The sequence below is a fragment of the Festucalex cinctus genome, chromosome 18 (genome assembly GCF_051991245.1).
Source record: "Festucalex cinctus isolate MCC-2025b chromosome 18, RoL_Fcin_1.0, whole genome shotgun sequence".
In the NCBI taxonomy this organism is placed as follows: Eukaryota; Metazoa; Chordata; class Actinopteri; order Syngnathiformes; family Syngnathidae; genus Festucalex; species Festucalex cinctus.
In genome coordinates, this window is record NC_135428.1 from 1,576,608 (window position 1) to 1,593,143 (window position 16,536).

Here is a 16,536-nt window from a genome sequence, read left to right on the forward strand (position 1 = left end):
ACACTTGAATTGCATTTTAAATGCTTAAAACATTTCCAGATTTCTGCCGACACAGCTACCTTCCGCCGCGGAAGTCGGACAACTATTTTATTCTTATTATTCTTATTTAGTTCTTTTCTTGTGGAGACAACTGACAGTAACAGTTGTTTTATTTATAGAGATGCTGCATTACAATAAATATTATGCAAACTGCCATGACAAATACTTCGAGTGCATCTAGTGGTCTCCCGAGTTATGTATCACATAACATGGACTACATTTCACCTCCTCACATCACTATAAACTCCTGTTTTAATTCTAATGAAATGAAGGGGTAGACTGCTGAAATTTAAAAGTGAGATATGGACTTATGCTGCAAAATGTATATTGTGTTGTAGCAATTGTATTTTGAGGGCACTCCAGGATTGATGCATCTGGATGGGCAGGTCAGTGTAGCCGGACAGTCCGCATCATCGCTCCGCTGTCATTTGCGTTCATAAGTACAGACATGCTAACTCATCAATTGTGCTGCCTCGACTAATATTACTAACATGAAAGCATTTTAAAACAGTTTATTTACAAGCAAGAAATACATTAGCATTGTGAATCCATTAATATCCCCCTTCAAAAAACAAAAAAAATGACAAGTGACAAAGCAATATTAGTTTCGAACAAGCTTAATGTTCAGCAGAACAGAGAACCTTTGCTGTGGTTTAATTAGAAAATGCAGAATTTTTTTTTTAATCGTCACTTATATAATAGGTTCATCCTTGTCAACAAATGTTACATCCTTTTGAAATTACAGGATTGTAATGATTTTTTTTAAACCAATAAATCCAAACGCATGAAATAAACATCGTCGGGCCCGATTGCCAAGCGAGACATGCGCAGAAAATTACAAAATGTAAAGACCCTCAATTAGATTTTTAATTTATCTTAATTTGTCAAGTTTTTATTGACCAGTAATTCGTAACTGTCGTGAAAGATTAAAATCTGATCACAAAAAGGAAGTCATTGACACGCAGAGCTGAGAGGAAAAAATTGCAATCCATTTTTTTTTTTTTTTTTTAATAACAAAGCTATCAGTTGACAACTACCACTTCAGATTTTTTTTCTAATTTGTCAATTTAATTTTTCTCATTAGTCCAACTAACATCTTGCTCAAATAAACTGGAGATAACAAACAGTATAATTTGGAATTAGTACACTCAAAAAAGTTGCTTCTAGCAGAGGGTACATAATCAACTCCAGAATCAAGGAGGTTGCTTGATACCTAAATTTTACAATTGAGGGTTTTTTTTTCCTCTCTTTTTTTTTTTTTTCTTGCTTCTTCTAAGGACAGGGTTGGATGGGATGCACGTTGGGCTGTCGGGAGGGTTTATGTCGGTGTCAGCATACGACGACGACGATGATGATGATACAAATACAGTGCAGAGAAAAAACCCAAAGTGAATTAAATGTCTTCATCACAGTGTGACGCGTACGCTTGCTCAGACCAACACGAGAGAACAGACAAGTCATCCCAGTCTTTTGAACTAATATCAGATCAAAAATGAAAAAAAAAACTCCAAACATTTACATCGTCAATAAATATTGTGATTATTTCCCCAGTTGTTATAATTCATCTTCTATGTGGTTCTCGACTTTGGATTTCTCCGTTTCTGAAAATGAAGACAAAAAACAGATCATTTTTTTTTGGATGATATGAACTGCGTCCATAAAATTACAAAACAAAACTCACCTGTTTGTGTTTCTTCTGTGAGCTGTGATTGGCTGTCAGATCCCAATTGAGCGGCGCTTTCCTCTGTGGGCGTGGCCTCCACTGGCACCTTCTCTTCTCGGCTTTCTATACATGTGAAACAATATCAGGTGCTGGTATTCTATTGGTCGCACGTGACAAGCGGCACCCACCGCTGATTTTGTCAGAGCTCTCCTCTGCGGGCGTGACGACTTTTGGCTCGGCCGCCGTGCTGCTGGTGGCATTGCTGGTGGCATTCTTGGCCTTGACTTTGGACTTGGGCTTGGCAAACTTTGCCTTGTTGAGCAGATAGTTGACTTCTCTGTCCAGCAGGGCAAGTTTGGCTTCAATGTCTTTGGAGAGCAAGACCGGACGCTCTTTCGGTGAACGTTTCTCTTGCTCGGCGGTCGTCTCGTTCCTCCACGTCTGGAAAAGATTTTCATGCATTACTTCAAAACAAAACACGTTCTTCTCAACAGCTGAACGGATTTTGGTTTTGTGTGCATAAAAAAAAAAAAAAAAAAAAGAACTTAGTATCACACATGAGGGGATTGGTCAGTCTTGCAATTCTCAACAACCAGTTTTGTATCTACAATATAGATTTTTTTATTATTTTTTTTTAATTCCGTCTTCCAACTTAGCACTGTATTAGAGCGCTCTGAAATGACGTCAGGTTAGTTTTTCCACATACGTCGTTACGTGAGTGCCACCCAGTGGTCAGACTGAGACACCACAGTTGAATTACAGCAAGTGACAAGTGACAACCACAGCTATTTAAATGGTTGGTAGATATTCATAAATTACTTTCTGGCCCCTTTTTATTTTTTGAAATTCATTTTATTGAGTGCCCGATACAAAATGTCTTTTGAACAAATTGAAAAAAATATTAATTTCATGCAATTTTAAGGAAATTTGCTATATTGGAATATAGGATATTCTTAAAAAAATATTTTTTTTTTTTTATTGTGGAAATTTTATGTATCAAAAGTACTAATTATTGGCACTTGTATCTGTATCATGAGTACTGAAGAGTTGGGTATTTGTATCAGTCTGAAAAGAGCATATATCCACATTTTTTATGCAAAAAAAAATAAATAAAAAAAATAAAATATAATAATAATAATAATAAGTAAGACTGTTTAAACAGATACCAAAGGGTAGAGTCTCAATGCATAATGAAAAATGCTCTTTAGAGCTCATTTAGAATTTGACGTACATACATTTTATTTAAAAAAATAAAATAAAAAATCATTATAACGGCTCAATACATAGCTTCATTTAAGGGATTTATGCTGCAATTAAGTCCACTAAGAGTGAAATTATTCATTGCAAAACTATATTCACTGTCAGTCAATAATACGACTGATTACTGCTAATTAAGAAAAACTACATTGTTTTGCCGTACTTACCCCCAACCTGGCCCCACCCCGAATTATGACAAACGGAGAAAGTTGATAGCTACCAGGTAAAAAAAAAAAAGAAAAAAAAAAAAAAAAGTTGAGTGAAGCCGTGTACATATTAGTTAGCAGAAATGTCTTATCGATGAGTCAAAAGTGCACATCGGGTGTTAAATCCTACATTCTTGCATCATCCAATTCCAAATCAGTGTCACTTCTATTTTTACAAAACAGTGACAAAAAAAAAAAAAAAAAAAAAAAAAAAGGCTGAACGTTTCTAACTTTAGAGCCCTAATGAAGAACAAAAATAAATAATAAGCCACCTACCATTGTCTCATTGATCACTTTTTCCAACGCGTTCAGTTCAACTTCAGTAAAAAATTGATCATCTTCTGGGATCAGCTTTGCACTCCTTTGAGAGAATAAAAAAAAAAATAAAATAAAAAAAAAAAAAGTCAAAAGAGAGAAAACATAAAAGTCGCCTCCTGCCGACGTCAGGCTCACCGCAGGAAGACGCTGGAAGTGTTGAGCATGCTGTCCAGAGCGGCCAGCCGGTCGGGCCACTTGCGTCGTTCTTCCACCCGAAAGAACATGTCCTTGCACATGTTCTTCAGCTGGGAAAGTTTTTCCTTCAGCTGAGCGGTGGCGGCAGCGTAGCCGTCGTCATCCATCCACGCCGACGCTTCATTTAACTTGGAAGAAATCTCTTCCCTCCATTCGTCTGTCACCACCAGCCGGTAATCCTCCTGGTATAACTTGTCCTGGAAAAGACGTGCAAATGTCACGTGGACGTTTTGCTGCTTTATTGCGAGATGAATTTTCATGGGCATCATGATGATAACCATCATCATCATCATCATCATCCTGTCCTGTAAAAGGATCCCAGACAATTTTTTTCTTGGTATATATAGCATGTTAAGTTTTCCAAACCCAACTTTCATCAGATTTTCCTCCTTCAAATAGTGTCACTGCAGTTGCTAACCCGTCCTGTGCTACTAGTGTTTGCGTTAATAGTTTGACGACTATTTGGCAAATGCCCTGTTGACATTCACGTCAGCAACTGAACTCAACATAACCCCGAGCGTACCATAGCAACAAATGGAGTCATACTGTCCACTAGGGGTGTGAATTGCCTAGTACCTGACGATTCGATTCGTATCACGATTCGATTCGATACCGATTAATCCCGATACGAATTTATGAGTCGATTGTTGCGATTTTTTTTCCATTCAAATTTAGAAAATACTAATCAGTAAGCTTGTAGAGTGTAAGATTTATATGAAAATGTATTATTTATTTATCTGAAATTCCAGTCTTATAGAGGTTGTAATCTGTTTCATGTTTGAACAGCATTAAAATAAAATATTAAGGCTTAATGTTCCGTTCATGTAACATTCTTCCATGCTCAAGGTGTGAATCCTAACCCGAAGTCAGACGTTTTGTTGAATATTTTTCCATTAAAAATGGAAGTTGAAAAATCGATTCACACACACAAAAAAAGGCAATGATAAGACGTTTAATCGGTAAGACTACCGAATGAACAATTCTGAGCTCTTTAAAAAAAAAAAAAAAAAAAAATCGATTTTTTTTTTTATTGAATCGATTCGAGAATCGCGCGATGTAGTATCGCGATATATCGCCGAATCGATTTTTTTTTAACACCCCTACTGTCCACCATGTTAAGGTTATTGTTTCCATTACACATGACTGAGGTGGATTATGAAAATGCAAAATGCCAATCCAGCTCTAGTTACAATTTGTTTTAATGCACTCGATATTTGCTGTGCCTACGAAAATAAATGGATGTTTGGCTTACCTGCGTTTCAAAGATAAAAGCTTCCAAGGTGTTGAGCATTTTTTCCCGTTCTTGTTTGGCCAAGTCTCGCTCGGTCAAATCAAGCAGCCTGAAAAGCAAAAATATTTTTTTCCTGATAAAATCCTTTAAGCCAGGGGTGGCGAAATCCGGTCCTCGAGGGCCGCATTCCTGCTGGTTTTGGATATTTCCCTTCTTCAACACAGCTGATTCATGATCAGCTCATCAGCAAGCTCTGCAGAATCCTGATAACGAGCCTGTTAATTGGAATCAGCTGCACTTCGAGTAGGGAAATCTATAAAACCTGCAGGACTCCGGCCCTCGAGGACCGCAGTTTGCCAGCCCTGCTTTAAGCAAAAGAAGCAGATTGGAAATACAGGAACGAAAACTAATTTACTTCTTTATGGAAGCTTTAAGGTCCTTATCAGTGGGATCCAACACATCGTTGATGATGAGCTCAATGTTGACGTCTTCGGAGATCTTCGCCTTTTTCACAGGTGCAGCCACATTTTCATCTGGACTTTCTGTCTTGGATTTCTTGTCATCATCCTTTCCCTCCTGGAACACAATTCATGTCGTCACGTTATTTCGAGAGCAGCCTGGCGAGATATTGTCCATGATAAGACATCGTCTACTGACAATCAATTTTCCTATTTACCTTGTCGTCATTCAAAGGGACTTCATCTTCCGTCTTCTCCTGCTTTTTCTCCTCCTCTGTTGTACTTTTGTCCGATTCCTCTTTGGTACTCTCCACCTTCTCGGTGGCATCATTTTCATTCTCATCCTTGTCCTCTGTTCCAGATTTATCGTCTTCATCCTGAAAAAACAAAGCAGTATTTTCCCCCAAAAAATCCCACTTTAGAAACTGGCAAATTTGCCACTTTTTTTTTTTTTCCCCTCATCACGCGGCTGTTTGTGTCAAGTGTCGTGTCGTCAGAAAGGAAACGCACGTGTCACGCTAAACAAGTCACAGTTTGCAAAATGTCGACGGTGGAAAAACTCGTCAAAATGTACTTTTCAGTCGGGTTTTCAAACAAGGAGATACTAATACAATCTGATACTAAAATAAACTATTATTAACAATATCGTAGCAGACAGTTTACAAAGTGGTAAATTTGCCACTTTTTTTCTCGTCTCTCTCCCTTCACCTGGACTGGTTCAGTCACATTCGGGACAACTTCTGGAGATCCTCCTCCGAACATTGTCGAAATTGTGTTTCCCAGTTCTGAAAGATAGCAAAAAGGCCGACTCGGTTTTATTGCGCAGAGGCAATATCAATTTCCAGCAGCATCATATACACCATGTCTCAAATGATGGTTTTCTGATTTTGTAAACAGTCTTTGCACGTGGCACTCAGCAGTTTTCAAGTTATCAACTACTAGAATAATTTGCATGCCCAAATTTCTTCTGATTACTCCAGTTGTTTGAGTACACGTTTTCTTTGTTGCCCCACAATTGCTTCAACTTGCTCTCGAACTTCGTCTGTGCGGTTTGGAGTAGCAGCAAAAATTTTGCTACGACTAGAACCAACACTAACTATAGTACACTCTTGTGTGTACAAAAACAAAGCATGATGGGAAGCCTCCTAACAATTACCGTCTTAAAAGTAATTGTCAGTCGACGTGTGAATTGGTTTCAAAACGAGGACTAAAATGAAGTGTAGTTGTTAGCTGCCTTCACAGCATTGTTAAATGTCGCATAAATGATACCATATTATGTTTATTGATTGGGTTATTTGTCCCGTTTTTGTCCTTTTGCCCATTTATCTTCTCGTACTTGTTTGGAGCAAATGCAATGTAAACATTGTTGGAGGCAGGGAATGGTAATCTATTTTGGAATGATACACAAAAACACTAACAAGCAAGAACATCACTGTGTAATTAATGCCAAAGGTGTTTCAATAAAGTGTTGCGCAAGGGCTGTGATGCTAACGTTAAAACAAAAAAAAACATGTTGGGGTGTTGTGTGTAGAATCTTGAGGAAAACAATTTTGGGAGGGAAACGCTGTGAATACTTTCCAGATGCACTTTAAATATAAGTTGTGTCCTTAAACTTGTATTTTCATACTAAAAAAAACAAAAAAAACTTACTAGTTAATGTGGATTCTTCTTCCTCCTCCACAATTGTTTCAAAAACAGACTCCACCTGTGGAAATAAAAAGTTATTACTTCCTATAGTTGGTTCTGGATTTAGAAAATGATCTGTGCATGAAAACGCTTCATATAATTTCCCCTTTTTGTAAAGCACATCTGGAAACGACAACAATATGACACTTGCCCGATCCAGTAGGAGAACTCCACTTTCATCCATGTTGAAGTGGGCTTTGATCCCCTTGGATTCGGCATGCGCATGCTTCTGAAAGCTGCTGCCCACGCCGGACAACTTGACCGTGGTCAGATTGGGGGAGCCGAACACGCTGCAAAGTCAACAAGACGGATGAGAGGTCAGAATGTGGTTTCGCAGGCACATTTTTTTTTTTTTTTGAAACGGGAACGCCACGACACAAAACGCTACCCGAGGTCGTCCTGTGACAGGAAGATGAGATCGCCGTAGTTTATGTTGAAATCAAAGTCGTCGTCGTAGCGGTTGAACGTGATGACCTTTCGCTGGGGATAAGGTGCCATCCTCTGAAAGAGGATGCGTTTGCTGTGTTTCGACGTTTTGGCGCCTTCTTCCTCAACCTCGCGCGTGAAATCCACCTAACCAACGGAACAACAAGCGCTTACGGTTACAGTGGCGTCCTACTAAAAACAAACATTGCGTCATGTCCACATATCTTCTACTTGATTCTTCAAATAATGTCTTTATTTTAAAATGACTGCTGATAAAATATTAAAACGGAGAGATTATCAGACCGCTGCCAAACCTACCGAGATGCGACCATCCCTCAAAACCAGGGGTCAACAACTCCGGGTCATGAGGGCGCCTATCCGGCATGTTTTGGATGTTTCCCTCTTCCAACACACCAGATTCATATTAGCAGCTCATCAGCGAGCGCTGCAGAAGCTTGATTAACTCTTTTACTGCCACACGTTAAAAAATAAAATTAAAAAAAAAACAGTGCCAGATGATTTTGAGCATTTTAACTAATCTTTCAAAGCAAACAGAATATTGTGTGCTTTTACTACATTTCCAACGTGGCGTTTTTGATTCCACAACCTATTGAGCAGGCAGCGCTGCACTTAGATGTTGCACTCCCGTTGATATAAAAAAATAAAAATAAAAAAAAGAAAAAAAAGAAAAAAAAAAGGTAGATGACGTCATTTAACGTCTATGGCGGCATACATCGTGATTTTACTAATCGTGATTAAACATTTTTGGCAGTCGAAGAGTGAACGATCCTGATCACATTGGAGGCAAACATCCATAAGATGTTCAGTCTTAATTTTTATCAACACGTGACAGCAATCCAAATTCAGTGCTCATTGAACCAACGTGTATTGCGGTGGAAACAGGAAGAGGCGAACTATTATTATTGCAACCAAAATCAGAGTAAAATGTCAGTGGGAAAAAATAACCATGAAAAGTGACAAAGATGTCGTGCGATGTCCATCGCCTCATCAAGTGAATTGACCTGAATGGGGTAGACGGCCGCGTCTCGGACCAGGAATGGTGTCACTTTGAAGGCCTTACTGAGAACAGCCGCCTGATACACGGCTCCCATCGCTGCCGCCTCATCCGCATTGATGTTTTTTCCCAACTCCTCTCTACCAGGGAAGAATGCGTTTACAACTTAAGTTTAAGCAAACACAATTATCAAGTCCTTATGTAAAAAAATTGGAGGCATGCCAATTAACACATTCATTGCCAGACCAGCAAAAATGCATCATTTGATGTCTTTTTCCGTCAATGGCAATGAATGAGTTAATAAGACTTGCAAGTTGACACTTACTTTCCCACCGCTTTGAGCAGCACTTCCTGAACCTTCGGGACACGGGTGGAGCCACCAACTAAAATCACTTGTTCAATTTCATCCTATTGTCAAAAAAAAAAAAAAAACAGATGAAGAAAGAACACATTACTTTCCATTTTTATTGCCGTTGACTTAAAATAATCCATGTAAGTGTGACGAAATATTGAATACGGACCAGACTCATTTCGGCAACAGTGAGGGCATCCTGCACCGGGCGGGGCACTCTTTCGAACAGATCCGCACACAGCTCTTCAAACTCGGCTCTGCTGACCTTCGCCTTGAAGTCAATTTCATCGATTAGACCTTCGACCTGAAAAAATAAATAAATATATCAGCAGAGCGTGATGGTCTGTATAAAAAAAAAAAAAAAAAAAAAAAAAAAAATGTATAAAACAAATATGACCAGCCTGCAGAATTGGCTCAAATATTGCCAGCGGTTGTCGTTTTATTGGCTCGCAATTGTCAATTCAACAAGCTCATACTACCCAGAAAGTCAACCGTTTCAGATTTGACTTGTTAAGTTTTAGCAGACGACTTCCTGGTGAATGGAGGATGATGAACAAACACAGGATTCCATAATTATGCAAATGTGATGCAGTGAATACAACATTTCCTGGAAGAAAAAAAAAAATGCTCTGTCCACATTGGATGTACCTCCATTCATTAACAAACCTAGTCCAATTAGTTGACAGCCAAATTGCATTTATCCCACTGTTTAACCTGAAGATGGCGCAACACAACACTGTTTTGGCCCCCCCCAAATTTAAGCTTTCAACAAACGTGCACTAAAACGTCAAAGTAATGACAAGGCGGGGGGGGGGGGTTACAAAAAAATAAATAAAATATATGACCAGGACATGTAGACAGCCTTGCAGTTTATCAGCGCAAAAAATCAAAAAAAAAAAAGCTGCAACTGTTCCATTTGACAAACTTTGGATTATTTTGGTCAATTTGGGTTTTTCATCTGAAATTTTAAAAGCTCACAATCTTTTTGCCCCCGACAACCCGTCAGCTGAAAATCATGCGATTGGATTGGGACGTCACCAAATGCATTCAAGTTGACGATTAACAACCCTATGATGGTGATATTCTTCTCGTAGCGGGACTCACCTGGGCCATGAATTCTGCATTTGCGCTAAGGACCGTCTTTAACCTCTGAGCCTCCTTGAGCAGCTTGGCCATGGCACGGTGGTTCTCCCTCACATCTTTCGTGGTCTTCTTCTGCCCGTTGAACAGTCCGGCCAAATGATCGCGAAGGCGCAAATCCATCTCAAAGCCACCCAACCCGCGATCAAACCTGGAGAACACCAAACAGTGCTTCTGTTTAGCATTGTTCAAACAAATGGAAAAATATGAAATTAAAAACTTCCCTCTGCCACAGCCATCAAATGTGACAGTGAGGTCTCAGGCCTCAAATTTTCCAACATTCAAGGTGGGTACAAACTTTTGATCTGCTGTATTTTTGACAACCAATCAACTTTGTTATGCAAGTCAGAAAAATAAACTTGTAATCAGAATGTACCAATAAAAGAAAATAATCTAAGTAAGATACCGCCAAAAAAAAACATGTCTTTTTAAGAACTTTGAAGCCTGAAGAAAATTCATCAGGGCCCATGCATGCGTATGTAAACTTTTGACCTCAACTGTGACATCTAATACAGGAAAATTTATGTCTATTAAAAAATATAATGCTTCATTTGGAGTAGTCAGAAAAATCATTTAACAGCGTTTTAAAATGGTGTGCTATTATCATCATCAATTTGTATAGCTTGTTTAAAAACAAGTGTTTACAAGATGCTTTGGCAAACCAACTACATAAAAAAAAAAAAATCCACAACACAAAATGTACACATCTATAAAGCAAAATCGACAAATCCATACATACATAATGGCCAGCAATCACGTAAAGTTTCATGGGCTTACCCGACACCTCGGATTTGCAACTGGGGCTGGGTGCCAGAGTCCTTGGTTTTCACCGTCTGGTATGTGACAATGGTAGCAGTTGTGCTGCCTGAGCCCATATCATAAAACATCACATTCTGAAAGGAAACATGACATCAGTTCGTAACTGGTTCGCACTTTTGATACTTCAAAATAATATTTCATAATGACAGTTAAAATGCCGATGGGAGTTCAGTTTTATTGCGGTTTACTTTTCGTACATTTTTGTCCATCCAATGGTGGATAGACTGAACATGAAAGGGGCCGAGCATTGAATCTTGAGGAACTCCGTGGCTGACCAGGGTAGTGAGGAACTTGGGAGTTGACGGTTAATCTTTTTAAGAGCTTACCGGCTCATTGATATTTATAAATTTACAGACTAATGCCAACTTTTTTTTTTTACCTTGCCTGTACCGTCGATGTCTTTCCTTCTAAAGACGCCGTAATTCAAGGCCACAGCCGTGTTGTCGTTGATGAGCTGAAGGACCTTCAGCCCCGCCATCTGCGCGGCCTGCAGGACTGACCGTCGCTCTGCCTGGTTAAAAAAGGCTGGAACGGTGATAACGGCATCTTTGATCGGCTGTTCTACAAGTTGGGGGGGAAAAATATAGAGGGAAAATGAATAAATGAATACAAATTGAGTCAATATTGTTTTAAAAGGGTTACTTGAGTCATTGAGCCATTTTAAACAGGAAGAAGATATTTGTGTCTATAATGTGATGACCATTTTTCATGAACAGTCTTAAAAAGTAATTTTGCCACTTTCTGTCAACATCACCTGTGCTGAGGAAACAGGTAGGAGCAATTATAGCTCAGTTTGCTGACCCAACCCATACAACAGGTGAGCCCTAATTGGTCGTTAGCGAATTCCTCAGCACAGGTGATGTCATCTCCAGTACACAAAAAGTGTGGGGAAAAAAAAGTAATGAAAGTAATGAACTTATCAAATTAATTCTGGACAAAAATATTAACTTTACTGCTGAAAATGTCTCAATGAGTTAAGTATCTCTTGAAGGGGTTAAACTGACCTGCAAAGTCCTGAGCCAGTCCACGAGAATAGTTGAGCATCATCCCAAGAAGCTCTTCTGGTGTGTACTGTAGTTTCCTGATAAACGGACAAAGAGGTTTTCTTCCTTTTTGATTTGTTTTTAAATTGACATACTGTAAAGTGTTCAGGTTGAAGATGTGCTTGTGTCTGGATATATGTCATCGTGCGATTTCAAACAAGACCTGAGCCGCCTTCATCCTGCCTCTGATTGGCTAGTTGCTTTTGACTTTTAAATGCCTTAATTTTCACAAAATGTACTTAAATGTTTTTTTTTGGTTTTTTAATGAATCATCAATCTGCTGTGACTGTGTGACTGGAAAATAAATATTTTAAATATTTTCAATTAGTTTTTTTTAAAAATGTAATTATAGATGTCAAGATTAACTCATTTGCTCCCAATAACGTGTAAATACGTTTTTTTTTTATGTTTTAAGTGTCCCAAAGAAGTATTAAAAAAAAAATTTTTATGCTAGCGCATCGGTGTCAAACTGAATCCCTCGAGGGCCGCAGCCCTACAGGTCTTCGAGCCCTCCCATTTTCAACACAGCTGATTCATATTTAAGCTCATCAGCAAGCTCTGCAGGAGCCTGATAATTATCCTGATTCTTGAATCAGGTGCGTTGGAGTAGAGAAGCCTAGAAAACATGCAGTCATGCACAAACATCAGCAGGTGGCAGCATAGCAAAGGAGATCAACCAGAGCCACGTAGAAAAAAAAAAAAAACAATTACAATTTTAAATAGATTTGTGAAACTTAGCTCTCTTCTAATGCTAATTGCTGCAAAACATACTTTTTTTTTCCTGATGAAAGAAGAGACTTTAATCTTTCTTTTGATAGGTTACATGCTTTTATAGCAATCGAACACAATATTCTGTGGGCCTTGCAAAATCAGTCAAAATCCAATAAAACAGCCGGGAGCAAACGGGATTGCGAAATGTGAAAATGAGTGAATGAGTTAAGGTAGTTTTGTTTTATTTTTATTTATATATATTTTTGTTGTTGTACCAAATATGCCTCACAACGTGCGCCACCTGACACCATTTGGGCAAACCATGCAATAACATCCAATTCAATTTTCTAAAGAACACGGGACTTTTAATATTACGCCCTAACTTCCAATTAGCTCGAAACGTGAAATGTGCCGAGATCGTACGCTGAGGTGAAGGCCGCAAACCCCGCATTCCCAAAAAGACACTTACTCGGAGTCTTTGAAGTAAATTGTGCTCCGCGCCGGGTCAGCTTGCAGTTGGTGCTCGGGAAATCGTTTCCGGTAAAGCGCCGCCTGTGGGTTGCTGTACTTCTTGCCCATGAGATTTTGCAGGTGCCGATAGACCGTTTTCGGGTTCTTTACAGACTGAAAATGTACGAAGCAACCACCAACAACGTGAGACTGCGTGTGCGTGATGCGCACCAATGGGATGGACAGCGTGAATACGATTACAGATGGTAATTCATCAAATAAATGTTGCAATCGAGTATGTCATACCACTCCTAAAGCATTGTCACCGAAAAGTCTTTCATTTTCCTTGAGGCATACAACCGCAGGCGTTTTCCTCCTCGACTCTCTGAAAAGAAACCAAAAGTGAGAACACCATAACATGTAACATCCAACGATATTCCTTCACCGAATTAGTGACGTGAAACAGATACGCATGCTTTTTCGTCCTGTGTTGAAGCTTATTGCCACCCACTTGTTGAGAACAATCTCCATTGGCACGCCCGGTTTAACGATCGCCATCTTCATCCATTCGCTCCCTAAATCTATTGACATAACAGCCAAAGCATCTGCAGAAGTATAACACAAAGCATTCCATTGTTAATTGCATTTACTGTACTTTCTATGTTCCCCCCACACCTCCATTCTACCTTACTGCAGTAGCGAGAGAACACAGAAGAAAAAAAATGTGCCACTCATACCTGTGTGAGAAGGCAACATTACTAGAACCAGGCAGAACAAAGCAGCCAATCGATGATTTCTCCAAACCATGATGAGCTGAAATGATGATAAAATATGAAATTAAAGGATTGGGCATAACCAATTAACTCATCTAAGATGATATTTTATTCTCTCAGTCTTGATATTAATATTATTCAAGGGATATTTTACTTATTTAGCCATTTTTGGCAGTCAAACGTGAATATTTTGCCTATAATAAATTTGATATTTCCATTATTTTTCGTGTACAATTAGTGTGTTTAGAAAGACTTTTTCAACTGAAAATGACATCACAAGGGCTCAGGTAACTCATCACAGCTCAGCCGTTTTCTAGGTTTGGTCGCGTGACATTCACAAGCGACCATTTTCAGTCGCCAGCAAGTTGCAAAATGTGTTTTTAAAAAGATACTAATTGTACGTGGAAAAATAATGAAAGTATCAAATTAAGTACAGACAAAATATTAACTTTTTATTGCTATAATGGGCTAAATAAGTGAAGTATCCCTTTAATATTAATGTGCTCTCCCCTTGCTGATGCACATTCGATTATACAAGGTGGACATTTTGCTGCGATCGTCAACGCGCCACTTATTTTGCCGTGGATCACGCGAGAAATACATATTCTGAACCAGTAAATGTATACTAGCTTGTGGCATACTGGTTAAGATATTCACCATTAATTAAAGCGCTGGGTCACGAGTTTAATTGACTTTTTTTTTTTTTTTTAACTACAATTTGTGAAAAACAGATAATGAAAGTGGATATTTTGCCGTTACCGGCAACTCGTCATTTAGCGCTATTTTTGCTTGAATCGCGTTTGTGGCGTAACGGTTAAAGTGGAATATGTGGTGGTCATAGGTTTGAATCCCGTTTGCTGCTTGGTGGGGGCAGTGTTGCTCAGCAGTAGAGTGGTAATCTCGCAAAGCTGAGGTTGTGGGTTCGATCCCATGCCACCGTGACCACGTCGAAGTATCCTTGAGCAAGATACCAAACCTCCAGTTGCTCCGTCAGAGGTGGATGAATGAATGAATAATGGAATGTAAAGCGATTTGAGGGCCTTGTAAGATGGAAAAGCGCTATACAAATTAAGTACCATACCATTTACAATAGTACATATCTGTATTTTTGACTACAACTTCTTGACAATAGCCTATATGCCGTTAGGCTGTTATCGGTATTACCAGCCAATCCTATCTTCGGTGGCAAACTTTGTGAAACGAGACAGTTCACGGCAAAACAGCGCTAGCAGGAGAATTGCCTTAATTATATAAACATAAATTCGCCGCTTAGAGTGTACTTGTAACCCAGAGAAGACTTTCATTACAAAAATACTAGACAAAAGAAAAGTCGTCACCTTCCTGTCTTTATCAGCCTTGAAGTTGGCTTTGGCTTTAATGTCGTTCACTTGTTAGGAGTTACGACATGAGGCGTAAAACTCGCGATATATTTTACTCGTAAACCGTACGAACTAGCCGCGCCATGTATTAATTTACATATTACATTCTATTAGAAATTGACAGCATGCGCACATGCTAGCAGTGCAGCATAGACAGAACCGCATGACTTGAACTTACCTTTCTTCAGGTTAATACAAACGCGGAAGGGCCTCAACACCACACTACCCGCTTTCGTGATTTTTCTACCGATTCTAGAAGTGTGCCCACTTTAATTTAGAGGCTCTGGCTTTTAAGAGGGGATCGTTTTAGCCCTGCTTATCACCGGCTTGCCTTCATCAGTCGGGCCCGGAACGCGGCGTCACCTCATTGGATCCACTGAAGTCACTGCTGCCGGGAGAGAAAAAAAAAAAAATCAAGGCAAACAATCGTACATACTATTTCCGGTTTTGTACTACCAAATGTAATCGTTCAATGTAGTGGAGAGCATTCAATTGCATAATTATGCGTTTAATTACCGCGTTTATTTTGACGAGCAAACCTGATTTCAATCTTAAAAGGAGACAAACGCTTGAAATTGGTAGTTAAAATAATTTTGACCCTACAACTGGAAATAGTTCTTTACTTCTTACTCAGCACCTTGGCAATGTGAATATGCATTACATGTATAATGCACAGTGAAAATTAAATATACTTTACATGTATAATAAGAATAAATAACCGTTCACAAATGAAAGCCTTCAATTTCGTTTGTTGGGCGAAAGAGTTTATGATCTTTTAATTTGGAAGAAAACTTCTTACCCTCCGACAAGTTCCTTGATGTGTCATACAAGAGTGTCAAGTCCCAACCCTCAAGGTCTACGCACAATCTGGTGATTGGTCCACGTACTGTGACAAAAACGTAAACACCGTCAGTTGGTCCACGTTCAGAAGGGCTACTTTGAAAAAGCTCACGTTCCAAGCTCCTTGCTCCTCAAAGCATTTGAACGCCACCCGGAAGTTGTTGTCAAGCTGCCAGGGTCTCGATTGTCTATAAGCTGCATTTGGGAAGGTGGGAAATGGGAACTTCCCACTCGGATTGCACCAGTTCCGACCTCCAAAGCGTTCCAGGTCAATAATACAAAGCAAAAATATGCCTGATTCTGATAAATTGTTTGTTGTTCTGGTTCATCACAACACATTTTCAGCTCCGGCAAACCTTTCTTTATACTTTACCCCAAACGGCATTTTTGTTCAACCATTATAATTGCATAATTCCCCAAAGAGAGCAAGCGAATATCAACACTTCCGACATGCAGTTTCTGAGTAAATTTACTTGACCTGAGACAAAAAAAATGCTTGAAATTTGCAAATAGTTTTTTTTTTTTTAATATCAAA

General features: G+C 39.1%; 1 protein-coding gene across 5 annotated transcripts; it reads right to left on the reverse strand.

Moving 5' to 3' along the window:
- Nucleotides 1–536: 536 nt before the first annotated feature.
- Nucleotides 537–16,034, reverse strand: hyou1 (hypoxia up-regulated 1). Of its 5 annotated transcripts, none has more exons than XM_077504417.1 (25): nucleotides 15,961–16,034; nucleotides 15,340–15,549; nucleotides 13,747–13,822; nucleotides 13,521–13,614; nucleotides 13,316–13,394; nucleotides 13,029–13,183; nucleotides 11,810–11,886; nucleotides 11,185–11,366; nucleotides 10,764–10,879; nucleotides 9,951–10,137; nucleotides 9,016–9,150; nucleotides 8,820–8,902; nucleotides 8,502–8,634; nucleotides 7,442–7,626; nucleotides 7,205–7,343; nucleotides 7,018–7,072; nucleotides 6,076–6,152; nucleotides 5,586–5,744; nucleotides 5,325–5,485; nucleotides 4,931–5,018; nucleotides 3,619–3,875; nucleotides 3,442–3,526; nucleotides 1,891–2,143; nucleotides 1,721–1,825; nucleotides 537–1,640 (listed from the first exon to the last, which is right to left on the reverse strand). In XM_077504417.1, exons 3-25 carry the CDS (start codon nucleotides 13,814–13,816, stop codon nucleotides 1,594–1,596), a joined length of 2,922 nt encoding a protein of 973 aa, XP_077360543.1. In that variant the 5' UTR covers nucleotides 13,817–13,822; nucleotides 15,340–15,549; nucleotides 15,961–16,034; the 3' UTR covers nucleotides 537–1,593. The 5 variants fall into 5 exon arrangements, with proteins under 5 accessions (XP_077360543.1, XP_077360540.1, XP_077360542.1 ...); XM_077504414.1 differs by having other exon boundaries at nucleotides 15,493–15,549; nucleotides 15,961–15,975; XM_077504416.1 differs by lacking the exon at nucleotides 15,961–16,034 and having other exon boundaries at nucleotides 15,340–15,578.
- Nucleotides 16,035–16,536: the final 502 nt, after the last annotated feature.